At 44.4% G+C, this 27,298-nt stretch overlaps 2 protein-coding genes, 1 long non-coding RNA gene and 1 pseudogene across 3 annotated transcripts in view; 3 read left to right on the forward strand and 1 right to left on the reverse strand.

Annotated features, from left to right (window-relative positions):
- LOC121273703 (zinc finger protein 229-like) overlaps positions 1-27,298 on the forward strand; it is a 1,112,939-nt gene that overhangs the window by 305,836 nt on the left and 779,805 nt on the right. The gene's annotated exons all lie outside the window — the stretch shown is intronic.
- On the forward strand, positions 243-17,179 carry LOC121273724 (zinc finger protein 585A-like). Its single transcript, XM_041180886.1, has 4 exons — positions 243-339; positions 3,387-4,501; positions 4,588-4,594; positions 15,809-17,179. Exons 2-4 carry the CDS (start codon positions 3,747-3,749, stop codon positions 16,727-16,729), a joined length of 1,683 nt encoding a protein of 560 aa, XP_041036820.1. The 5' UTR covers positions 243-339; positions 3,387-3,746; the 3' UTR covers positions 16,730-17,179.
- LOC121273732 lies at positions 8,043-14,071 on the reverse strand. The gene is made up of 3 exons (XR_005942067.1): positions 14,025-14,071; positions 9,214-12,441; positions 8,043-8,597 (listed from the first exon to the last, which is right to left on the reverse strand). It is a non-coding gene; the product is annotated as an uncharacterized LOC121273732 (long non-coding RNA).
- LOC121273592 lies at positions 14,204-27,147 on the forward strand (annotated as a pseudogene).

Genomic DNA, 27,298 nt, shown 5'->3' on the forward strand with positions numbered 1-27,298 from the left:
GGAGACTGAGATCCAGATGAATAATGGCGACCGGGACCCCCAGAATACACTGCGCTGGGGAAACCGCTCTATCCGTGGCCCGGGACTGCGCATGTCTAAAGTATAGAGGAAGATGCGCGTGTGCGGAGACTGGCTTTTCCCATTGGCTAACCACTCATCCGTCACGTGGGTCAAAGGGTCTCCCTCCCCAGCGAAGGCCTCCACTGCCGGGGAATAGACCAATGGGAATACTTGGAGAACCGGAAGGACTCTGGTCCTCCAGGCAATCAGAGCGCGGGCTTTGTGTGAATGAAGATTGAGCTTCACACAAACTAAAACTTCCTCCTGTGTCCAACATCTGTGAGTAAAGCATTTTCTTTTCTCATTCTGGGGGCAAATTGTTGACTTGCAGGAACTGAAGGGAAAAGAAGTGAATCCAGGGAGGGTGCAGACTCTGGAAAGGTTGGCCCAGTTCTCTCTCTCTCTTAAAGACATTGACATCATTTGCTCCCTTAGCTTGACACATTTATTTGTCTGGCTACAAGGATGGTCTCTTTCCTAATGTTCACAATTAAAGGGATGGTTTCCCCTGGAGATGGCTGACATTTAAGGGGACAGTAAATTAATATAGGACAGAGATATGTCCAGTGCAAAAACAGAATTACCTGGAAAAACTCAGCAGGTCTGGCAGCATGGGCGGAGAAGAAAAGAGTTGACGTTTCGAGTCCTCATGACCCTTCGACAGAACTTGCGTTCGAGTCCAAGAAAGAGTTGAAATATAAGCTGGTTTAAGGTGTGTGTGTGGGGGGCGGAGAGATAGAGAGACAAAGAGGTGGAGGGGGGGGTGGGGGTGTGTGGTTGTAGGGACAAACAAGCAGTGATAGAAGCAGATCATCAAAAGATGTCAACGACAATAGTACAATAGAACACATAGGTGTTAAAATTAAAGTTGGTGATATTATCTAAACGAATGTGCTAATTAAGAATGGATGGTAGGGCACTCAAGGTATAGCTCTAGTGGGTTTTTTTTTAATTTTAATATATAATGGGAATAGGTGGGAAAAGGAAAATCTTTATAATTTATTGGAAAAAAAAGGGAAGGGGGAAACAGAAAGGGAGTGGGGATGGGGGAGGGAGCTTACGACCTAAAGTTGTTGAATTCAATATTCTTGCGGACAGACCGCAGGTGTTCTGCAAAGCGGTCGCCCAGTTTACGTTTGGTCTCTCCAATGTAGAGGAGACCACATTGGGAGCAACCCCAGTTTCATTTTATCCTTCGGCTCATCCGACGCCTCAACAAGAAACTTTTTCTCTTTCTCTCAAGTGCTAAGGAACGCAAGCTACAACAACTCATCGACACCAACACCCATCTAGGACCCCCCACCCCTGCCTGTTCCTCCGTCCCCACCCTTTCTTCCAATCCCAACCCCAGCCGTGTATTCATTATACCCCCTGACCTTCCCCTCTCCGATGCTGAACGTTCAGTGCTCAGCAAAGGACTTAGTTTCATACCCTTACGCCCTCACCTCAATGAATTTCGGGCTCGGCATGATACTGAACTCTTCTTCCGCCGTCTTCGTCTCCGGGCTCACTTCTTTGGGCAGGAGTCCTCTCCCAGTTCAACAGATCCTTTTACCCATCTCCAATATTCTCCCTCCACCTGGACCCCTCCCTCTGGATTCTTACCACCCCATGCCCACGCAAAAGATGCAACACCTGCCCCTTCACTTCCTCTCTCCTCACCGTCCAAGGACCCAAACACTCCTTTCAAGTGAAGCAGCATTTCACTTGCATTTCCCCCAACTTAGTCTACTGCATCCGTTGCTCCCAATGTGGTCTCCTCTACATTGGAGAGACCAAACGTAAACTGGGCGACCGCTTTGCAGAACACCTGCGGTCTGTCCGCAAGAATGACCCAAACCTCCCTGTCGCTTGCCATTTCAACACTCCACCCTGCTCTCTTGCCCACATGTCTGTCCTTGGCTTGCTGCATTGTTCCAGTGAAGCCCAACACAAACTGGAGGAACAACACCTCATCTTCCGACTAGGGACTTTACAGCCTTCTGGACTGAATATTGAATTCAACAACTTTAGGTCGTAAGCTCCCTCCCCCATCCCCACTCCCTTTCTGTTTCCCCCTTCCCTTTTTTTTTCCAATAAATTATAAAGATTTTCCTTTTCCCACCTATTCCCATTATATATTAAAATTAAAAAAAAAACCCACTAGAGCTATACCTTGAGTGCCCTACCATCCATTCTTAATTAGCACATTCATTTAGATAATATCACCAACTTTAATTTTAACACCTATGTGTTCTATTGTACTATTGTCGTTGACATCTTTTGATGATCTGCTTCTATCACTGCTTGTTTGTCCCTACAACCACACACCCCCACCCCCCCCCTCCACCTCTTTGTCTCTCTATCTCTCCGCCCCCCACACACACACCTTAAACCAGCTTATATTTCAACTCTTTCTTGGACTCGAACGCAAGTTCTGTCGAAGGGTCTTGAGGACTCGAAACGTCAACTCTTTTCTTCTCCGCCGATGCTGCCAGACCTGCTGAGTTTTTCCAGGTAATTCTGTTTTTGTTTTGGATTTCCAGCATCCGCAGTTTTTTTGTTCTTATATGTCCAGTGCTGTTGTATGGTATACATTAAATATATTATTTCTGGTTAGGAATGGAATCCATTTATTATTATTTCTACCTTTTTAATATAGTACTGTGTATATTTTCAGTCATTTCCAGCAGCAGCAGCTCACCACCACCTTTTCAAGGGCAATTAGGGATGGGCAATAATTCCTGGACTCACCAGTGATGCCCACATCTGATGAATGAATATAAGAGTCATTGTAGTACCGAAGGAGTCCATTCAGCAACTCGAGTCCATGCCGATTCTGTACAGCAATCCACTTAGTCCCATTCCCCCTCGATATCCCCGTTCCTCTGTAAGTTTATTTCCTTCAACTGCCCATCCAATTCCATTTTCAAATTCATGATCTTCTCCACTTCCATCACCCTCGTAGGCAGCAACTTCCAGGTCAAGACCGCTCAGTACCCAATAATAGGTCTTGCTCACATCCACCCTCTATCTCGAATTGATGTATATTAAACACTGTACATTAAACACATTTTAGTCCACTAAATAAAGATGTAGCTGAGCGAGCTGCATGAAAATTTTTAGGTCTTTGTATGCAGGAGAGGAAATGGTGTGCATCGATCTGATGATCAGCATGGATCGGCACCTTCAGGAGAATTGTGAGGGTGTATTTTAGGTCCAGCAGAGTGAGAATGGAGGGAGAGTGTGTGGAATGGGAGAGGAAAGAATGTTCCATAACAAGTGAAATTGTCTGTGAATTTTAACCCTGTCCTGATAGTAATGACTTTTGTAAACTCCTTTTTCAGGATATTAGAAGGGAAGGATTTTCAGACAAAACTTTCAAACCAAACATCATTTCAAGATCTGACAATCATTTCATTCATTGGGACCAGAATATTGTTGGCATTTGAATCTACCATTTGAAATCTTTGTCTCTTCTGTCTGCTTCAAAAGATTTTAAACATCAGTGTGACTGGAAAAACACTGAGACACATACACCCACGTGAGAGCGTTCCAGTGCACTTACTATCGAAAACACTTTGACCAGTTACACAGACTGAAAAATCATTGTACCATCCACAGTGGTGAGAGACTCTACACGTGTTCTGTGTGTTTGATGCTTCAACTAATTGTCCCACCTGCAGAGACCCAAGGACATCAGCAGCATGGAGAAACTGTGGAAATGTGGGGACTGTGGGAAGGGATTCAGATCCCCATCTAAGCTGGAAACCCATCGACGCAGTCACACTGGGGAGAGGCCATACACCTGCTCCGAGTGTGGGAAAGGATTCATTCAGTCATCCCATCTGCAAACACACCAGCAAGTTCACACCGGAGAGAGGCCGTACATGTGCTCTGTGTGTGGGAAAGGATTTACTCAGTCATCCCATCTGCAGACACACCAGCAAGTTCACACCGGGGAGAGACCATTCCCCTGCTCTGAGTGTGGGAAGGGATTCACTCGGTTATCCCACCTGCTGACACACCGGCGAGTTCATACTGGGGAGAGGCCATTCACCTGCTTTGAGTGTGGGAAGGGATTCAGTGATTCATCCAACTTATTGACACACCACCGAGTTCACACCGGAGAGAGGCCGTTCACCTGCACTGTGTGTGGGCAGCGATTCAGTCAATCATCCAGCCTGCTGAGACACCAAGCCAGTCACACCGAAAAGAGACCCTTTAAATGCTCTGACTGCGGGTGTGGCTTCAAAAGTGCTGTGGTTCTGATGGCCCACCAGACCATTCACACTGAGGAGAGACCGTTCAGCTGCTCTCACTGTGCAAAGAGCTTTAGAACATCATCCAGCCTTCAGACACACCAGCGAATTCACACCGGAGAGAGGCCTTTCACCTGCTCTGAGTGTGGGAAGGGATTCAGTGATTCATCCAACATGCAGAAGCACCAGCGAGCTCACAAGTGATTACAGATTTTGAATTCTGCTGTTGTTGCTGCTGTTAATCACATCCAGGACTGAACCATGTTCATTCTGACACTTGGTGAAGTGGGAGGGTCGGAGGGTTTCTTTCTGCTGGACTGGCCGGTCTCACAACTTTGCTTCCAGTGGCTGATGCTCTTTGAGCCTGGGAGTGCACATTTCCACTGAAATGATCCACAAAAGCTGATGAAGAACATTTATTTTATCGTGGATAGTAAATAGTGTTTTTCCTACCATGACAGGTGGATCTAAAATAAATACATTTGTCTCTGTTCCATTGAGTCTACAGCACAGGGCCAGGCCAGTTGGCTCAATTGGTCTCTGTCAGTATTTATGAGCCTCCACCCACCCCTCTTCATCTTCCCCCATCAGCATATCCTTCTATTCCTTTCTCCCTCATGTATGTATCTAGCTTTGCTTTAAATGTATTCATGCTATTCACCTCAACCACTTGCTGTGGTAGTGAGTCCACACTCTCACCCTTTGCTGAGTAACAAGATTTCTCATGAAATCCTTATTGGATTATTGAACCCCTTCATCATCTTAAACACTTCCATCAAGTCACCCTTCAGTCTTCTGTTTTCTAGAGAAAAGCAGCCCCAGCCTTTCCTGAGGGTTAAATGCTCTCAGTTCTGGGATTATTCTTGTGAATCTGTGTGGCACCTTCTCCAGGGATGAGACTTCAGTTCGGTGGAGAGACTGGAGCAGCTGAAATTGTTCTTTTTAGATCACAGAGTCATTAGGGTAGAGAAGGAGTCTATTCAGCGCATCGTGTCCATGCCGGCTTACTGCAGAGCAAACCAGTCAGTCCCATTGCCCCATTCTATCCCTGTTGCCCTGAAAATTTATCTCCCTCAAGCGCCCATCCAGTTTCCTTTTGAAACCGTTCATTGTCTCTGCTTCCACCCGCTTCATAGACAGCGAGTTCTGGGTCATGACCACTCACTGTGTAAAAACGTTCCTCCTAATTTCCACCCATATCTTTTCATTTTCATTCTTTCATGGGTTGTGGGTGTCACTGGCTGGGCCAGCGTTTATTGCCCATTCCTAATTGCCCTTGAGAAGGTGGTGTTGAGCCACCATCTTCAACCGCTGCAGTCCATGTGGTGTAGGTACACCCACGGTGCTGTTAGGGAGGGAGTTCCAGGATTTTGACCGAGTGACAGTGAAGGAACAGTGATGTAGATATATCTCCTGTACAAAACCTTAAATCTGTGTCCCCCCTCATCTTTGTACCATCAGTGAATGGGAACAGCTTTTCTTTGTCCACCTTATCTAAACCTGTCATAATCTTGTACACCTTTATCTAATCTCCCCTCAACCCCCACTTTGCTCCAAGGAGAACAACCCCAGCTTCTCCAACCTAACTTTGTGGTTAAAATCCCTCACCCCTGGAACCATTCTGGGAAATCTCCTCTCCATCCTCTCAGGGACCCTCACATCCTTCCTAAAGTGTGGTGACCAGAACTGGACACAATACTCTAGTTGTGGCCTAACCAGTTTTATAAAGGTTCAGCAAAACTTCCCTGCTTTTGTTCTCAATCCCTCTATTTCTGAAGCCCAAGATCCCATGTGCTTTGCTAATTCCTCTCTCACTCTGTCCTGCCACCTTCAATGATCTTTGCACATGAACCCCCAGGTCCCTCTGTCCCTGCTCAGTCTTTAGAACTGTGCTATTAAGTCTATATTTCCTCTCCCTATCCCCTCTGCCAAATCCCATCACATCCCACTTCTCTGTATTAAATTCCATCTGCCACTTCAGAGAATGTTAAGGGGAGATTTAGGTGTTAAACTAAACATTCAGAGAAGAGGAGGCACTGCTTTCTTTAATATGTCACCCACAATTGAAGATGGTCCCCTCCCTTTCAATGCACACATGGCTCATAGAGCACTGAAGGAGGCCATTCGGCCCATCAGGCTCCTCCTGGCTCTTTGAAAGAGCTGTCTAATTAATCCCATCGCCCTGCAATTTTCTTTTCCTTTCAAGAATCTGTCCCATTTCCTTCTGAAAGATACAGTTGAATTTGCTTTCAGCACGTTTTCAGGCAGTGAATTCCAAATCACAACTCGCTGTGATTTTTAAAACAAAAAATTCCTCAACTTGGATTTGGTGTGTATGGATTTTCAAAAAGTGTTTGCAAAGGTGTCAAACAGGAGGTTCATACACAAAATGAACTCTCAATCTCTGTGAATGATTTCGATGAGGGACCGAATGCAATATATCCAAGTTTGCTGACACTTAAACAAGGACTTGCATTTCTATAGCGCCTTTCATGACCACAGGATGTGCCAAAGTGCTTTACTCCAACAAAGTACTTTTGAGGTGTAGTCACTATTGTAATGTAGGAAAAACAGCAGCCAATTTACACACAGCAAGATCCCACATACAGCAATGTGATCATGACCAGATGATCTGTTTTTAATGATGTTGATTGAGGGATGGATATTGACCAGGACACCAGGGATAACTCCCCTGCTCTGCTTCAAAATAGTGGCTGTGGAATCTTTTACATCCACCTGAGAGGGCAGACAGGGCTGGCAGTTTAACATTTCATTCGAGAGAAGGCTGTACTGACAGTGCAGCACTCCCTCAGTGCTGGCACTGGGAATGTGGGCTTTGATTTTGGTCCTCAGGTCCCAGATGTAGGATTTGAACCCACAGCCTCCTGACTCACAGGTGAGAGTGTTACCACTGAACCACGGCGGACACTATAGACAATACAAAGTTAGAAACGGAAAGTTACCCTTTGCCTCCAGTGTCTCAAGCTAATAATAAAAACCCCAGTATAATAACAAGTGTTTGAGTGACAAACGTTGAAATGTTGGTTCAGAGCCACAAGTTTCAACTTCCCATTTAATCCTCCAGCATCTTTCTGTCTCTCCATTGCTCGTGTCAATGACAGCCAGACGATGGAGCTGAGGGCTGAATTTAGCTGAGATAACGGGACCTGCGCCCCAGTTGGGAAACTGCCATGGGCGTCGCACTGATAGACAGACAGGAAGGTGCTGGAGGACTGACTGGGAACTGGGCCTCCAACCAATCGGGACACAGGAGGTGGTGACCGGGGCTGATGGTGACTTAACCTCCGGGGTTCAGTGCCCGTGACCAAAGCGGGGAGTCACGGGAACAGGGTACAAATGAGCTGAAGAGAAACCTTTTGGGTCCAGAATATTGTGCCCATCCTTTTACTCCGGTTGTCTTTGATCCTCAAGTAATTTTCTGTTTTTTTAACCATGTTCAATTTCATTAATAAACTTTTATCAGTAAAATTATTTGATTTTGCTGGATTTTTCATTATTAGATTTCTGCACTTCAGGGAAAGTGAGTGAGAGGGGTTGGCAGGCTCTTTAACAGAAAGTGAGTCCCTCTAAGGTAATTGGCAAAGGAGCCAGAGGGGGAGATGAGATTTTATTTTTGACACAGCGATGTTAGAAAATGGGGTTCAGGGAGTCAATTCGCCCTTTATCCCATTATCCCAAATTCTGAAATGATTCACAGTGATAACCCTTATTGGTGACAGTGGTTAGATTTTATTCAGTATAAATAAGACCTGAAACATGCTCATGTCTGAGCAGTAGCATCAAAGTGCAGCAGCATTACCATTACACTCTGGGTAGAAGCACCATCTCCACATAAGTGCTCCCTGGTCTGCCCCAGATGCCATGGCAATAGTCAATGCAATATGTAAAACCTCTACAAATCTCTGTGCTCGGGGAATCCCCTCTGATACTTTTTTACATCACAAAGCCTATGGAGACTGATTTAACCCAATCATTGCCGAGCTAACATTTGAACGGACCAATTACAAAACGTGTCATTGAACCATCTGTACCTGCCCAAGCCACGTCAAACTCGCAAACAATTGGCTTCCCACGCTCCGTCCCCAGTACAGGGTGTCAGCATTCCCATGCCAAGCAGTGAAAACATGGTGGCCTTGACACCCAGGTGTCGTCTAGGATTCAGGGCACTCTTGTTTTCTCTGTCCCCTGGGAGCTGTTTGTCTCCCTGTTCCCACATAGCAAGTCGTCTGTTCTCAGATCTGCCAGATTTCTGCTGAAGTTTGGTCCCTTTTGCACCTTTCGGATCAATAAAACATTTGGTTAATGAAGACCCAAACCACATCCTGACACTTGTCAATCATCCTCACCCACAGAGTAATCACAACAGGAATAAAAACAGGAGAAGTGTAACAATCAAATTAAAAATAAATGCACAGCCTGTAATAGTTTTTAATTTAGTGTTCACTAATTAGCAAGAAAACCCAAAGTAGGGGGTCCCCCAGGAATCTTACAGTCCACACCTTGAGGGGGAGGAGAACTATCTCCCTGACCCCTCACTCAATTTCACTCTGTTATTTTCCAGTTCTGTTCTGGCCCCATCTGGAGTAACATCTACTCAATCTTTTCTTCTCCTGAAGGAGCGCCGTGAGTTCTAGGTTACTGGTACATAAGAACATATGCTTCAAGCAACAGATCAAGCATTGATGTAAAAGATTCTCCAGCTCTCTCCTTACCCCTGTTCAACTTGTGGACAGTTCTCACTCAGTATTATTTCTCCCAAGCCCTTAATTGTCCCAATCCAAATGTTTATCCCTATTACTTCAATTTTACTCATTTTGTGACCATGACCAGTGTGTTTAATTCTATATTGATTGTTTTAAAGTCAGTTTCGCTCTGGAGTATGTGTCAATACCTTGATAATGTCAGAATGTTGTGTCTCATTCTCTTGGTCACATTAACCATTTCATGTCATGCTGTTTGTTCAGTAGCTGCACATGTTTGGGATCCAGTCTTCAGTCCACTTCACCATGAATTTACGTGTGCTATTGTCTTCACAAGTAACAAATCACATCTGCACACTCACACCAATATCCCAATGTCAGGCCACACATTCTGAACTTTCAGGTGCGCTTATCAAAAGATCAAAGTGAGTGTCTGTCTTTGCTTATCTCCCCCTGTTACGGTCCTGATATTTCAGGTGGTGGCCAGGCTGTCAAATGTGGTTTTCTTTAAAACAAAATTCATAGGTAAGGATGTATATATCTCCCGGAGAAATCTATCAACTTATTCATCTCATCTACACCTCCCTGACTTTCGATACAATGTAGGTGGATACCAGATTGATACATTCCACTGATCACCCGAGTGAGTTACTCCAATTCCTTTACTGTCCAATACAATATATTCATCATATCTTTAAAACAGAAATCAAACATTCCCAATTGATTTCAGGCATTAACATCTTTTGTTTGCTCTTTATTGTAGACATCAGGCTGAGGTTGTTCTCCTTGGAGCAAAGGAGGTTGAGGGGAGATTTGATAGAGGTGCACAATACTATGACAGGTTTAGATAAGGAGGACAAAGAAAAGCTGTTCCCATCAGCTGATGGTACAGAGATGAGAGGGACACAGATTTAAGGTTTTGGTCAGGAGATGCAAGGGGGATGTGAGGAGGAATATTTTTACAAAGCGAGTGGTAATGACCTGGAAATCACTACCGATGAGGGTGGAAGCAGAAATGATGAACAAAAGGCAATTGGATGGGCACTTGAGGGAAATATGAACTTGATGGGCTGAATGGCCTCCTTGTGTGTCCTAATGACTCATGTTCCAAAGACAGAAATTTCAGTTGTTCCAGCCTCTCCATCCCTGGTGCCATTCTCGTAAATCTCCTCTGCTCCCTCTCTAAGAACTTCACATCTTTCCTAAAGTGTGGGGCCCAGATATAGGGTTCTATTCTAGTGGGATAGAAGTGAAAAGCAAGGAGGTTATGTTCAACTTGTTTTGAACCATGGTTAGACTACACTGGGAGTACTGTCTCCATTTAGAAAAAGGAAATAGAGGCACTGGAGAAGGGACAACAAAGATTCACTGGAATAACACCAGAACTGAGAACGTTTAAACCTCAGGAAAGGCTGGGGCTGCTTTTCTCTAGAAAAGGGAAGACTGAAGGGTGACCTGATGGAAGTCTTTAAAAATATGAAGGGGTTCAAAATCCAATCGGAATTTCATGAGAAACCTCTACCCAGCGAGTGATGAGAATGTGGATCTCACTACCACAGCGAGTGGTTGAGGTGAACAGCATGAATACATTTAAGGGGAAGCTAGATACATACATGAGGGAGAAAGGAATAGAAGGATATGCTGATGGGGGTAGATGAAGAGGCGTGGGTGGAGGTTCATGTGGAGAATAAATACTGACATAGACTAATTGAGCCGACTGGCCTGGCCCTGTGCTGTAGACTCAATGGAACAGAGACAAATGTATTTATTTTAAATCTACCACTTTACTATCCAGGATAAAATAAATGCGTTCACCAGCTTTTGGGAATCATTTCAGTGGAAATGTGCACTCCCAGGCTCAAAGAGCACCAGCCACTGGAAACAAAGTCGTGAGACCGGCCAGTCCAGCAGAAAGAAACCCTCCGACCCTCCCACTTCACCAAGTGTCAGAATGAACATTATCAATACTTTATCAGTGTTGGCTGTTAGACTTCACCTCAGTGACACATTTGTGTAATTAATAAGGCCACATAATCAAATTGTAAGCTTAATAATGAAAAGTCTTCAATTGCCTGTCTCTTTAAATTCCAGATACTGTAATGTAGCTTTTAAGGGAAAAAAAGTGTTAAGGTCAGGAAGGGGTCAGAGCACCAGGTGTTCCAGGACACCCTGTTTAGATACAAGTTATCGTTCACAGTTAGAAGAGGCTCCAAGCTGATTGGTTCAATTTGTTTTGGGGAAATGAGGAACATTTCTTCAATTAATTCCAGATTTTTACTGATTGAATTCAAATTGTACCATTTGCCATGGTTAGAATCGATCCCACGACCCCAGAGCATTACTCTGTATCGAAGCCACTGCCTCCACATTCCTTAAATTGTCCGTCTAGCATCATAACTTTTAATGTAGCTTCCCAATCTACCACAGGCAGCTTCCACTGGTACTTTTGTAGTTTCCTTCTGTGAGAAACCCCCAGAAAAATTAAACAAAAGAACCTTCCAACCAGCACAGCCCATCTCCATGGCAACCTGGCATGTTCTGGAAAGTTCCAAACAGTTTCAAACTAAATATCTTTTCCATTCCAAACACTCTTTCATTCTGTAATTCATATGAAATATGCAACTAGATATTCACAACAAGTCTCAAAGAGCATCAGCCACTGGAAACAAAGTCGTGAGACCAGCCAGTCCAGCAGAAAGAAACCCTCTGACTCTCCCACTTCACCAACAATCAGAATGAACATGGTTCAGTCCTGGATCAGATTAACAGCAGCGATAAAAGCAAAAACCAAAATCTGTAATCAGTTGAAAAGTTTCTGATGTCTCCGCAGGCTGGATGACTCAGTGAATCTCTTTCCACACACGGAGCAGATGAACGGCCTCTCCCCGGTGTGAACTCGCTTGTGTGTCAGCAGGTTCGATGACTTAGTGAATCCCTTCCCACACACAGAGCAGATGAACGGCCTCTCCCCAGTGTGAATGCGTCGATGAGTGTCCAGTGCAGATGGGGATTTGAATCCCTTCCCACAGTCCCCACATTTCCACGGTTTCTCCATGGTATGGGTGTCCTTGTGTCTCTCCAGGGCCGATGATCAGTTGAAGCTTCGCCCACACAGAGAACACGTGTACAGTTTCCCCCCGTTGTGAATGTGGTGATGTTTTTTCAGTCTGTGTAACTGGTTAAAGCTCTTTCCACAGTCAGTGCACTGGAAACACTCTCACTCAGGTGTGTGTGTGTCTCAGTGTTTTTCCAGTCATATTGATGTTTGAAATCTTATGAAGTGGACAGAACAGACAAACATTTCTCCCAGATACAAAGGCTGATGATATTCAGTTCTTGATGAATTGAATGACCCTGTCAGATCTTGACGTGAAGTTCGGTTTGAGATTTCTGTTTGCAAATCCTCCTCTTCTAATATCCTGTAAAAAGAATTTACAAAATCATCACTGTCAGTACAGGATAAAAATTCAGGACAGACAATTCTCTTTAAAGTGGAACTTTCTTTGAATTTTTTTATTTGTTCATGGGGATGGGGGTGTCGCTGGCCCGGCCAGCATTTGTTGTCCACCCCTAGTTGTCCTTGAGAAGGTGGTGGTGAGCTGCTTTCTTGAACCGTTGCAGGTACACCCACATTGCTGTTAGGAAGGAAGTTCCAGGATTTTAACCTTGTGACAGTGAAGGAATGCTGATATAGTTCTGAGTCAGGATGGTGTGTGGCTTGGAGGGGAACTTCCAGGTGGTGATGTTCCCATGTGTCTGCTGCTCTTGTCCTTCCATATGATGGAGGTCACAGGTTTGAAAGGTGCAGTCAAAGAAGCCTTGGTGAATTCCTGCAGTGCATCTAGTAGATGGTACACACTGTTGCTACTGTGTGTCGGTGGTGGAGGGAGTGAATGTTTGTGGATGTGGTGCCAATCAAACGGGCTGCTCTGTCCTGGATGGTGTCGAGCTTCGAGTGTTGTTAGAGCTGTGCTCATCCAGACAAATGGGGAGTATTCCATCACACTCCTGACTTGTGCCTCGTAGTTGGCGGACAGGCTTTGGGGAGTCAGAAGGTGAGTCACTCTCCACAGAATTCCTACTCTCGTAAGCCACAAAAGCTGTAAATCCCCGTCCCACACACACTCCCTCCATTCTCACTCGGCTGTACCTGATATACGCCCTCCAATTCTCCTGAAGGTGCCAACTCATGCTGACGAACAGATCCATGCTCACTGTTTCCTATCCAGGAAACACAGAGATCTGAAGAACTTCATGCAGGCTGCCAGACGTTTATATGACTGGACTAAAACTGTGTGTAATAAACAGTATGTATCACTTGATTACAGATATGGAGGGGAAGTGAGGAAGAGATTTTATTAGGAAGCAAGTGGACATGACCTGGACCTCGCTGCCTATGAGGGTGTTGGAAGGGCAGACGATTAATAATTTCAAAACAAAATTGGATGTATGAATGAAATCGATTTGAAGGCAATAAACTTGCAGGGGAACAGGGATATAGAGGGGAAATGGGACTGACTGGATTGTTCTGCAGAGAGTCAGCATGGACTCAAATTGCTGAATGGACTCCTATTGTATCTTTTACTGGAAATATATAACAAAACTACATTATTATGTTATCAGACTAGTACTAATAATAGATATACTTTATTACAGAACCATAATTATATGTAATGTGTAACATATAACAACATTGGACACATCTCTGTCCTATATTAATTTACTGTCCCCTTAAATGTCAGCCATCTCCTGGGGAAACCACCAATTTAATTGTAAACATTAGGAAAGAGATCATCCTTTTAGCCAGACAAATAAATGTGTCAAGCTGAGAGAGCAAAGGATGTCAATGTCTTTAAGAGAGAGAGAGACCTGGGCCAACCTTTCCAGAGTCTGCACCCTCCCTGGATTCACTTCCTTTCCCTTCAGTTCATGCAAATCAACAATTTGCCCCCAGAATGAGAAAAGAAATGGAAAGGGGGAGAAAAGAAAGTGTTTTACTCACAGATGTTGGACACAGGAGGAATTTTAGTCTGTGAAGCTCAATCTTCATTCGCACAAAGCTCGCACTCTGATTGGCTGGAGGGCCAGAGTCCTTCCGGTCCTCCAACTCTTCCCATTGGTCAATCACTCCGCATGCAGACGGGAGGGGACGGGCTCTCCTCCGCACATGCGCAGCTTCCCCTCCCTTGTTCTCTGAGCGGCTTCTCGCTCTGGCCGGAGCAGTCAGCCGGTTGCCTGGAAACCTTGACTCGAGGCGTTGGAGGGGGAGCGGCAACAATGGGTGGGGGCGGGGATCCCGTGTCCGCGCGCCTGGCCTGCAGATTGGAACCCGAGGACGTCACCGCGGAGCAGTGTGATTCCTATTGGCTGATTCAGGCAGGGTTCCATTTTGGACGTCATAATGCGGAAGTTGGACAATGAGCTTCAGACTATAACTTCCTCCTCTGGGCAACATCTGTGAGTAAAACACTTTCTTTTCTCCCCCTTTCCATTTCTTTTCTCATTCTGGGGGCAAATTGTTGACTTGCAGGAACTGAAGAGAAAGAAAGTGAATCCAGGGAGGGTGCAGACTCTGGAAAGGTTGGCCCAGGTCTCTCTCTCTCTCTTAAAGACATTGACATCCTTTGCTCCCTCACCTTGACACATTTATTTGTCTGGCTAACAGGATGGTCTCTTTCCTAATGTTCACAATAAAAGGGGTGGTTTCCCCAGGAGATGGCTGACATTTAAGGGGGAAGTAAATGAATATAAGACAGGAGTATGTCTAGTTGTTATGCGATGCCTTGTCCATAGGCTATTTAAGGCTTTATAAAGTTCATTTATTCTTAGTTGTTGACTTATAATATAGTATTGTAGCTACAGTTATATATTTCCAGTCAGAGTCATTATTGCAGAGAAAGAGAATATTCAGCAACTCGAGCCCATGCTGAGTCACTGTAGAGCAATCCAGTCAGTGCCATTCCCTTCAACATTCCAGTTTATTTCCTTCAAGGGCCACATCCAGTTTCATTTTGGAATCATTCGTTGTCTCTGCTTCCGCCATCCTCATAGGCAGCGAGTTCCAGGCCAGAAGCACTTGCTGCAGAATTAAAGTTTCACCTCATCCTCTCTGTATTGCTGATCAGTAAATATACATATATATTTCTATACATAGATATTTAGGTTAGCAGCCTGCCTAAGATTTTCAGGTCTCTGTGTCCAGGACAGGAAAAAATGACCATGGATCTGTCGATCAGCATGATTCAGCACCTTCAGGAGAATTGGGAGGGTGTGTATTAGGTACAGCAGAATGAGAATGGAGGGCAAATGTATGGACAGAGATTTATATTTGGGGAGCAGGAGAGGAAAGAACTTCCTATGTAAACTTGAATTGTCTCTTAATTTCTATCCTGTACTGACAGTGATGATTTTTGTAAATTCCTTCCACAGGATATTAGAAGGAGAAGATTTGCAGACAGAAATCTCAAATCAAGCTTCATTTCAAGATCTGACAGAGTCATTTGATTAATTGGGTCTTGAATATCACTGGCTCTTTGAACCGAGCAAACTGTTCTGTTTGCTTCAAAAGGTTTTAAGCCTCAATGTGACTGGAAAAGTACTGAGAGAGACGCATCCGAGTGAGTGTTCCAGTGCACTGACTGTGGATAGAGCTTTAACCAGACACACAGGCTGAAAAATCATTGCCCCATACATAGTGGGGAGAGACCACACGTGTGCTTCGTGTGTGGATGAAGCTGCCTTTGATCATTGAATCTGGAGAGACACAAGGACACATGCACCATGGAGAAACCGTGGAAATGTAGGGACTGTGGGAAGGGATTCAAAGCCCCGTCTGAGCTGGAGATTCATCGACGCACTCACACTGGGGAGAGGCCATTCACCTGCCCCGAGTGTGGGAAGGGATTCAGTGATTCATCCAACCTGCTGATGCACCAGCGAGTTCACACTGGGGAAAGACCATACACCTGCTCTGAGTGCGGGAAGGGATTCACTCGGTTATCCAATTTGCAGACACACCAGCGAGTTCACAACGGGGAGCGGCCATTCACTTGCTCTGAGTGTGGGAAGGCATTCGCTCTGTTATCCCATTTGCAGACACACCAGCGAGTTCACACCGGGGAGAGACCATTCATCTGTTCTGAGTGTAAGAAGGGATTTACTAATTCATCCAATCTGCAGAAACACAAGCGAGTTCACACTGGGGAGAGGCCATTCAGCTGTTCTGAGTGTGGCAAGGCATTTAATCAGTTATCCCACCTGCTAACACACCAGCCAGTTCACAATGGTGAGAGGCCATTCACTTGTTCTGAATGTGGAAAGGGATTCGTTCAGTTATCCAAGCTGCTGTTACACCAGCGAGTTCACACTGGCGAGAGGCCATTCACCTGCTCTGTGTGTGGGAAAGGATTCACACAGTCATCCACCCTGCTTTCTCACCAGCGAGTTCACAGTGGGGAGAAGCCATTCCTCTGTTGTGTGTGCGGGAAGGGATTCAGAGATACATCCAGCCTGCTGATACACCAACGAGTTCACACTGGGGAGAAGCCTTTCACGTGTTCCACATGTGGGAAGGGATTCACTCAGTCATCCAGCCTGCTAACACACCAGCGAGTTCATACCGGAGAGAGGCCATTCATCTGTTCTGTGTGTGGGAAGGGATTCACTCAGTCATCCAACCTGCTGACACACCAGCGAGTTCACAAGTGATTGCAGACTTGGATTCTGCTGTTATTTACATCCAGAACTGAACCATGTTCATTCTGACACTTGGTTAAGTGGGACCATCGGAGGGTTTTTTTCTGCTGGACTGGCCGGTCTCACGACTTTGATTCCAGTGGCTGATGCTCTTTGAGCCTGGGAGCGCACATTTCCACTGAAATAATCCACAAAAGCTAATGAAGTACATTTCTTTTACCCTGGACAGTAAATAGTGTTTTTCCTACCTCTGCTGGTAGATCAAAAATAAATACATTTGTCTCAGTTCCATTGCTTCTACAGAACTGGACCAGGCCAGTCGGCTCAATTGGTCTCTGTCAGTATTTATGCTCCACATGAGCCTCCACCCACCCCTCTTCATCTCCCCCCATCAGCATATCCTTCTATTCCTTTCTCCCTCATGTATGTATCTAGCTTCCCCTTAAATATATTCATGCTATTCACCTCAACCACTCGCTGCGGTATTCAGTTCCACATTCTCACCACTCGCTGGGTAGAGGTTTCTCATGAAATCCCTATTGGATTATTGATCCCCTTCATAATCTTAAAGACTTCCATCAGGTCACCCTTTAGTCTTCTCTTTTCTAGAGCAAAGCAGCCCCACCCTTTCCTAAGGGTTAAATGCTATCAGTTCTGGTTTTATTCTTGTGAATCTTTGTTGCCCCTTCTCCAGGGCCTCTATTTCCTTTTTCTAAAAAGAAATCACTTATGTTGATATTGCTCCCAGTGTAACTCTTTCGAGTACAAACACGTTTCCATCTGTTTCAGATGAAGTGACATTGTTTCATAGTTTGCCATTGTGAGATTTGAACTCTTGATCTTGGGTTTACAAACCCAGTACCATAACCACTTGGCCAGTGTAGTCTAACCATGATTCAAAATATGTTGTACATAACCTCTCTGCATTTCAATTCTATCCCTCTAGAATGGAACCCTATATCTGGGCACCACACTTTAGGAAAGATGTGACGTTCTTAGAGAGGGAGCAGAGGAGATTGACGAGAATGGCACCAGGGATGAGGGACTTCAGTTAGTTGGAGAGATTGGAGCAGCTGAAGTTTCTGTCTTTGGAACATGGAGTCATTAGAACACACAAGAAGACCATTCAGCCCAACAAGTCCATATTTTCCTCAAATGCCCATCCAATTGGCTTTTGACATTGTTCTTCGTGTCTGCTTCCTTCCCCCTCATAGGCAGCGAGTTCCAGGTCATTCCCACTTGCTGTGTGAAAATATTCCTCCTCACATCCCCCTGCATCTCCTGCCCAAAACCTTAAATCTGTGTCCCCCCTCATCTTTGTACCATCAGCGAATGGGAACAGCTTTTCTTTGCCCACCTTATCTAAACCTGTCAGAATCTTGTACACCTCTATCAAATCTCCCCTCAACCTCCTTTGCTCCAAGGAGATCAACCCCAGCCTGATGTCTACAATAAAGAGCAAACCAAAGATGCTAATGCCTAAAATCAATTGGGAATGTTTGATTTCTGTGTTAAAGATAGGATGAATATATTGTATTGGACAGGAAAGGAATTGGAGTAACTCACCCGGGTGATCAGTGGAATGTATCAATCTGGTCTCCACCTACATTCTAGTGAAAGTCAGGGAGGTGCAGATGAAATGAATAAGTTGATAGATTTCTCTGGAAGATATTGCTATCATTTGCCTCTGAATCTTTTTTTTAAGAAAAATCACATTTGAAAACTGAAAGGTGTAAAAGGGGCCAAACTTCAGCAGAAATCTGGCAGAACTGAGAACAGCCAACTTGCTATATGGGAACAGGGAGATGAACAGCTCCCAGAGGACAGAGAAAACAAGAGTGCCTTGAATCCTAGACGACACCTGGGTGTCAAGGCCACCATGTTTTCACTGCTTGGCATGGGAATGCTGACTCCCTGTACCGGGGACGGAGCGTGGGAAGCCAATTGTTTGAGAGTTTGATGTGGCTTGGGTGGGTACAGATGGTTCAATGACAGGTGTTGTAATTGGTCTGTTCACATGTTAGCTCAGCAATGATTGGGTAAAATTAGTCTCCATAGACTTTATGATGTTAAAAAGTATCAGAAGGGATTCCCTGAGCACAGAGATTTGTAGAGGTTTTACATATTGCATTGACTGGTGCCATGGCATCTGGGGCAGACCAGGAAGCATTTATGTGGAGATGGTGCTTCTACCCAGAGTGTAATGGTAATGCTGCTGCACTTTGATACTACTGCTCAGACATGAGCATGTGTCAGGTCTTATTTATACTGAATAAAATCAAACTACTGTCACCAATAAGGGTTATCACTGTGAATCATTTCAGAGTTTGGGAAAATGGGAAAAAGGGTTAATTGATTCCCTGACTCCCATTTTCTAACATCGCTGTGTCAAAAATAAAATTTCATCTCCCCCTCTGGCTCCTTTGCCAATTACCTGAGAGGGTCTCACTTTCTGTTAAAGAGCCTGCCAACCCCTCTCACCCACTTTCCCTAAAGTGCAGAAATCCAATCATGAAAAGCCCAGAAAAATCAAATATTTTTACTGATAAAAGTTTATTAATGAAATTGAATATGGTTAAAAAAAATCGAAAAATTACTTGAGGATCAAAGACAACCAGAGTAAAAGGATGTGCTCAATGTTCTGGACCCAAATCGTTTCTCTTCAGCTCCTCTGTACCCTGTTCCTGCGACTCCCCGTTTTGGACACAGGGGCACTGAACCCCGGGGTCAGATCACCATCAGCCCCGGTCACCCCCTCCTGTGCCCTGATTGGTTGGAGGCCCGTTTCCCAATCAGTCCTCTAGAAACCTCCTGTCGCTCTATCAGTGTGACGCCCATGGCAGATTCCCAACTGGGGCACAGGCCCTGTTATTCTCAGCTAAATTCAGCCCTCAGCCCTGTCACCTGGCTGTCATTGACACGGGCAATAGAGAGACAGAAAGGTGCTGGGGGCTCAAATGGGAATTCAAAACATGTGGCTCTGAAACTCTTCAACATTTGTCTATCAGATGCTTGTTATTTAAACTGGGGTTTTTATTATGAGATTCAAGCACTGGAGGCATAGGGTGGGGGATTTTAAATGATAACTTTCCCCTTCTAGTATTATGTATTGTGTCAGTCGTGGCTCAGTGGGTCACACTCTCATCTCTGGGTCAGAAGGTTGTAGGTTCAAGTTCCAGTCCAGGGACCTGAGGAAAAAAATCACATTCAACATTCTGAGTGCCAGCACTGAGGGAGTGCAGTACTGTCAGGGCTGCTGTCTTTGGACCCAAGGGCCCTGTCTGCTGCTTCAGGTGGACTTTGAACTTTCTGCAGCCACCAATTTTTAGAAGAGCAGGGGAGTTATTCCCAGTCTGATTTTATACAATCCCTTATTCATACATCTTCAAATGTTGAGGCTAATTAGATCTTGAAGGTCTCTCTTGCCAGTACATTTATCTTCATTGCATATTCTTTACATACACAGAAATTAAGTTTTTACATTTTTACTGAAAATGAAATTCAGTCTTTTACTATAATTACTGATTAATAATTGTAACTCAGTTAAGGCTCACTACTTATTCAATCATCTATTACCGACAGGTAGCTAATTAATACAGTAATTTTGAATTAACACATTTGGTTAATACAAGGTACATTGGTTCAAAAAGACAGCTTGTGGAAGACAATAGCTTTATTTCTCACTGATTTTGATTGTATTGAAAAATGAGCTTTATTCTTGAGCTGGACTTTGACAGAAATGAAGTCCTGTAGCTTATCAAAATTAGAAAAGGATGTCTTTGTTTAAACAATTACTGCTAGCTCTGCAGTGTCGAGAAACATTTAGGTTTATACAGTGTTAATTTTTAAAATAAAGACCCAGCCTTTACAAAGTAATTATCTATTATATTGCAAGGTTCATAACTGAATAATCATTTCTTTCATGACTGCCTTTTGATATGAAATCAATATATATTTATTTAAGTTACAGAATGTGAAATGGCTGCAGCAAGCCACACATTGGGGTTTAAAATGGCTTCAAAACAAAAACAGAATTACCTGGAAAAACTCAGCAGGTCTGGCAGCATTGGCGGAGAAGAAAAGAGTTGACGTTTCGAGTCCTCATGACCCTTCGACAGAACTTGAGTTCGAGTCCAGGAAAGAATAAAGCTCATTTTTCAATACAATCAAAATCAGTGAGAAATAAAGCTATTGTCTTCCACAAGCTGTCTTTTTGAACCAATGTACCTTGTATTAACCAAATGTGTTAATTCAAAATTACTGTATTAATTAGCTACCTGTCGGTAATAGATGATTGAATAAGTAGTGAGCCTTAACTGAGTTACAATTATTAATCAGTAATTATAGTAAAAGACTGAATTTCATTTTCAGTAAAAATGTAAAAACTTAATTTCTGTGTATGTAAAGAATATGCAATGAAGATTAAAATGGCTTCCTTGACCTTGTTACTCATAACAGTGAATTTGGTATGAAAGTGATTGAATTTTAAAAGTAAATTTGATTACCCAGCCTACGTACAGTTTCCTACATTATAACTGTGACTATACTTAAAATGTGCTTTGTTGACTGTAAAACATTTTAGGAGATTCTGTGGTCATGAGAGGTGCTATAAAATGCAATTTATTTCTAATTGTCCATATACTTGGATATTTAAACTCAGCCCCTTCATCAAAATCATTGATAAAGATTGAGCTTTAATTTTGTGTAATAACCATGTCTTTGACACTATTTTGAATATACTGTGAAAATCAAAACACAGTTATATCCTGAATAATTTGAATGAAAACACAGCGAATTGTTGTGATGTGGAATGCACTGCCTGAAGATGGTGTGAGGAATAGATTCGAATTTATCTTTGAAAAGGGAACAGGACAGATCCTTGAAAGCAAAACAGAACTATAGGACAATGGGATGAATTGGATAGCTCTTTCAAAGAGCCAGCATGGGCATGATGGGCCAAATAGCTTCCTTCAGTGTTCCAAGAGCCTCATGTGCAGTTAAAATGAGTAGTAATGACCTGGAACCCACTTCCTATGAATGTGGTAGAAGCAGAGATGATGGAAGGTTTTTGAAATGAGATTGGATAGGCACTTGAGAGAAATAAACCTCCAGGGATACGGGGATAGAATGGGGCAATGGGACTGACTGGTTTGCTCTGCAGGGAGCTGGCATGGACTCAATGGGCTGAATGGCCCCATTCCCTACCCTAATGACTCTATGATCTACAGAGAGAAATTTCAGTTGCTCCAGTCTCTCCATTAACTAAACCCCTCATTCCTGGTGCCATTTTCATAAATCCTCTCTCCAGTCTCTCTGAGAACTTCAATTCTTTCCTAAAGTGTGGGGCCCAGATATAGGGTTCCATTCTAGAGGGATAGAATTGAAAAGCATGGAGGTTATGTTCAACCTGTTTTGAACCATGGTTAGACTACACTGGGAGTACTGTCAACATTTGTGATCTCCATTTAGAAAGAGGAAATAGAGGCACTGGAGAAGGGGCAACAAGGATTCACAAAAATAACATCAGAACTGAGAGCATTTAACCCTTAGGAAAGGCTGGGCTGCTTGAATACATTTAAGGGGAAGTTAGATACACACACGAGGGAGAAAGGAATAGACAGATATGCTGATGGGGCTGGGGGAGATGAAGAGGGGTGGGTGATGTTTCATGTGGAAGGGAAGTACTGACATAGACCAACTGAGCTGACTGGCCTGGCCCTGTGCTGTAGACTCAATGCAACAGAGACAAATGTATTTCTTTTAGATCTACCTGTAGTGGTAGAAACACGCTGGTGTCTCAGCCGGGTGCATGAATGGCTGAATCCCTTCCCAATCTCAGATCAGGTGAACAGTCTCTCCTCAGCGTGAATTCAATGATCAGTTGCAGCCTCATCCATGGGTAATCAGGCCCTGACAATTCCCACTTGCTTCCAGCCATTTCTCAGAAAAGCTACTCGGATTGCAAGCTTCTGTCTGAAATTTTACTTTCCTATAAATTTCAAACTTCAGTATTAGACCAGCTTCCTCTGTTACCATATTCTAATCCTGACAGCCTTAGGGTGGAGTCAATCATTATTTCGTATAGATTTATTCACAGAGTGAAACATTACAGGTATATTCCTCCTGACTCCACACTATGTCAGTAAGTCTCTATTCATGTGTACTCATGTAAATATACAATCAATATCTACTTAACCTGAATAAGTACAGTTAACACCCACAGTCAGAGTATCTAAAAAATCTCTAATCAGTGTGACTGCCATGGTGTCTCAGCAGCTCCGATGAACAAGTGAATCCCTTCCCACACACACAGCAGATGAATGGCCTCTCCCCAGTGTGAACTCGCTGGTGTGTCTGCAGGTGCACTGACTGAGTAAATCCCTTCCTACACTCAGAGCAGGTGAATGGCTTCTCCCTGGTGTGAACTTGTTTGTGTCTCTGCAAGTTGGATGAATCAGTGAATCCCTTCCCACATGCAGAGCAGCAGAATGGCTTCTCTCCATTGTGAACTCGCTGGTGCATCTGCAGCAGGGATGACTGAGTGAATCCCTTTCCACAGTCAGAGCAGGTGAATGGCCTCTCTCCACTGTGGACTCTCTGGTGTGTCTTTAGGTGGGTTGACTGAGTGAATCCCTTCCCACACACAGAGCAGGTGAATGGCCTCTCTGCGCTGTGAACTCGCTGGTGTAGCTTCAAGTTGGATGACTTAATAAATCCCTTCCCACAAACAAAGCAGGTGAACGGCCTCTCCCTAGTGTGTATGCGTCGATGAGTTTCCAGACCTGACGGGGCTTTGAATCCCATCCCACAGTCCCCATATTTCCACCGTTTCTGCATGGTGGGTGCCCTTGTGACTATTGAATATCAGTTGAAGCCTCGTCCACACACAGAACATGTGTACAGTCTCTCCCTGCTGTGAATGGTGTGATTTATTCTGGGCTGTGTAACTGATTAAAGCTCTTTCAGCAGTTAATGTGCTGGAACCCACTCACTCAGATGTCTGCATCTTGGTGCTTTTCCAGTCACACTGATGTTTAAAATCTTTTGATGCGGACAAAACGGAAACATTTCTCTTTCTATATTCAAAGACCAATGATATTCAGGTCCTGGTGAATTGACTGGCTCTGTCAGATCCTGATGTGATGTTTGGTTTGAGATTTCTGTCTGTAAATTACCCTCTTCTAATATCCTGTAACAGGAGTTTACAAAAGTCAGTGTAGGGTAGAAATTCAGAACAGACAATTTGAGTTTTTCTGGAACATTATTTTCTCTCTCATTCCCCAGAAGTTGTAAATCTCCATCCCACACACTGTCCCTCTGTTCTCACTCTGTGTACCTGATATTCACCTTCCCAATTGTCCTGAAGGTGCCAGTTTATGCTGATCGACAGATCCATGCTCAGCACTTGCTGTCCTGTACACAGGGATCCTAAAATCTTCTTGCCATATATCTGTCTATATTATTGAACTAAAATTGTGTGCAATATTCAGTAATATCAGACTTATTAGAGATATGGTGGTGGGGGGGGTGAGGGAGAATTTTATTCAGGGAGCGAGTGGACATGACTGACAACAACACAAGACCTAGAAATTCAGAACAGACAATTCTAGTTGCTTTGATCCCTGTGATTTGAAATATAGAAGATATATATCTATATATATGTGTGTGTGTGTGTAGTTATATATATATATATAGATGTGAGTGTATATATATGTGTATATATATATACATATGTGTGTGTGTATACATATATGTGTGTGTCTGTATATATATGTGTGTGTGTGTGCATATATATGTGTGTGTGTGTGTGCATATATATGTTTGTGTGTGCATATATATGTGTGTGTGTGTGTGTGTGTATTTATATATATATATGTTACATCACTACAATGCTATGGGACCAGTAATATTACCTCATGTAGTTCATGACAGACCCAGAAATAATTTTTAAATGTATTTCCATCCATTGTTTTATCTCTACCTGTTAGCTTATTTCGATCCCTCCCCCCTCACCCCACCCCGCCACTATCTGTGTCTTGCTTGTCCGTCCTGCTTTCTACCCTTAATGATCACATTCCTTTGATGATATCACCACCTTCAACACCTCTTTGTCCTTTTGTCTGTGACATCTTTTGGTTATCTCCACCTATCACTGGCCCTCTATCCAGCTCTACCTGTCCCACCCTCCCCTTAAACCAGCTTATATTTCACCTCTTTTCTAGTTTTCCTTAGTTCTGTTGAAGAGTCATTCGGACTCGAAACGTTAACTGTGCTCCTCTCCACAGATGCTGCCAGACCTGCTGAGTTTTCCTAAGTAGTTTTTATTTTTGTTTCAGAAATAATTTGGGCTCCGCGACCTCATCTGGTCGAACAGGGATTGACCAATGGAGAGAGATGAGAGACCGCAGGGCAGGCGCACAGACACGGGAGCCCCGCCCCCACCCATTGTTCCTCCTCCCACTCCTCGAGCCAAGTTTTCCAGGCAACCGGCTGACGGCTCCGGCCAGAGCGAGAAGCCGCTTGGAGAACTGGGGAGAGGGGAAGCTGCGCATGTGCGAGGGAGAGCCCGCCCCTGCCCGTCATGTTTAGAGATTGACCAATGGTAAGAGTTGGAGGTCCGGAAGGATTCTGGTCCTCCAGTCAATCAGAGCGCGAGCTTTGTGTGAATGAAGATTGAGCTTCACACAGACCAAAACTTCCTCCTGTGTCCAACATCTGTGAGTAAAACACTCTCTTTTCTCCCCCTTTCCATTTCTTTTCTCATTCTGGGGGCAAATTGTTGACTTGCAGGAGCTGAAGGGAAAGGAAGTGAATCCAGGGAGGGCGCAGACTCTGGAAAGGTTGGCCCAGGTCTCTCTCTCTCTCTCTTATAGACATTGACATCCTTTGCTCCCTCAGCTTGACACATTTTGTCTGGCTAAAAGGATGGCCTCTTTCCCCATGCTCACAATTGAAGGGGTGGTTTCCCCAGGAGATGGCTGACATTTAGTGGGACAGTAAATTGATATAAGACAGTGATATGACTCGTGCCGTTACAAGATGCATATTTTATATTTGTATGGGATGGAGAATGACAGTTTTTACGGAACGAGAAAGGAAAGAATGTTCCACAGTAATCAGAAATGCCTGCTCTGAATTTCTATCCTATATTGACAGTGATGCATTTTGTAAACTTCTTTTGCAGGATATTAGAAGAGGAGGGTTTACAGACGGAAATCTCAAATCAAACGTCATGTCAAGATCTGACAGAGTCAATCGACTGATCAGGACCTGAATATCATCGGTAATTGAATCTAGGAGAAATGTTTGTCTGTTCTGTCTGCTTCAAAAGAGTTGAAACGTCAGTTTGACTGCAAAAGCACCGAGACACACACACCCGAGTGAGAGTGTTCCAGTGCACTGACTGTGCAAAGAGCTTTACCCAGTGACACAACCTGAAAAATCATCGCACCTTTCACAGCAGGGAGAGACAATACACGTGTTGTGTGTGTGGATGAGCCTTCAGCTTCAGCAGTTCAAGAAGGCAGCTCACCACCACGTTCTGAATGGCAACGAGGGATAGGCAATAAATGCTGGCCGAGGCAGCAACACCCACATCCCATCAATGAGTTTATTAAAATTGTCAAACCTGGAGATACAAAGGGCACCCGCACCATGGCAAAACCATGGAAATGTGTGAACTGTGGGAAAAGATACAGATCCCCATCTCAGCTGGAAATTCACCAACACAATCACAATGGGGAGAGGCCATTCACCTGTTTAGAGTGTGGGAACGGATTCACTCATTCATCCTCCCTGCTGGGACACCAGCACATCCACACCAGGGAGAGGCCGTTCACCTGCTCTGAGTGTGGGAAGGCATTCAGTACTTCATTTGACCTGGAGCCGCACCAGCGCATTCACACAGGGGAGAGGCCATTCACCTGCTCTGAGTGTGGGAAGGGATTCACTCAGTCATCTCACTTGCAGAGACACCAGCAAGTTCACTCTGTGGGGAGGCCAGTCATCTGCGTTGAGTGTGGAAAGGAATTCACTGGCTTGTCACACCTGCAAGTACACCAGCGAGTTCACACCGGGGACAAGCCCTTCATCTGCTCTGAGTGTGGGAAGGAATTCATTGTAGGAAAAGATTCACTCAGTTATGTAACCTGCAGACACACCAACGGGTTCACACTGGAGAAAGGGCATTCACCTGCTGTCAGTGTGGGAAGAGATTCACTCAGTCATCCACCCTGCTGACACACCAGCGGGTTCACACTGGGGAGAGGCCGTTCACCTGCTTTGAGTGTGGAAATGGATTTGCTCATTCATTGCACCTGCTGAGACACCAGCAAATTCACACTGGGGAGAAGCCATTCACCTGCTCTGAGTGTGGGCAGGGATTCACTCGGTCAACCTACCTGCTGAGTCACCAGCGAGTTCACAAGTGATTCCAGGGGTTGGATTCTGCTGTTATTGCTGCTGTTAATCACTTCCAGGACTGAACCATGTTCATTCTGACACGTGGTGAAGTGGGAGGGTCGGAGGGTTTCTTTCTGCTGGACTGGCCGGTCTCACGACTTTGATTCCAGTGGCTGATGC

This window comes from Carcharodon carcharias (genome assembly GCF_017639515.1).
Source record: "Carcharodon carcharias isolate sCarCar2 chromosome 27 unlocalized genomic scaffold, sCarCar2.pri SUPER_27_unloc_1, whole genome shotgun sequence".
Lineage (NCBI taxonomy): Eukaryota > Metazoa > Chordata > Chondrichthyes > Lamniformes > Lamnidae > Carcharodon > Carcharodon carcharias.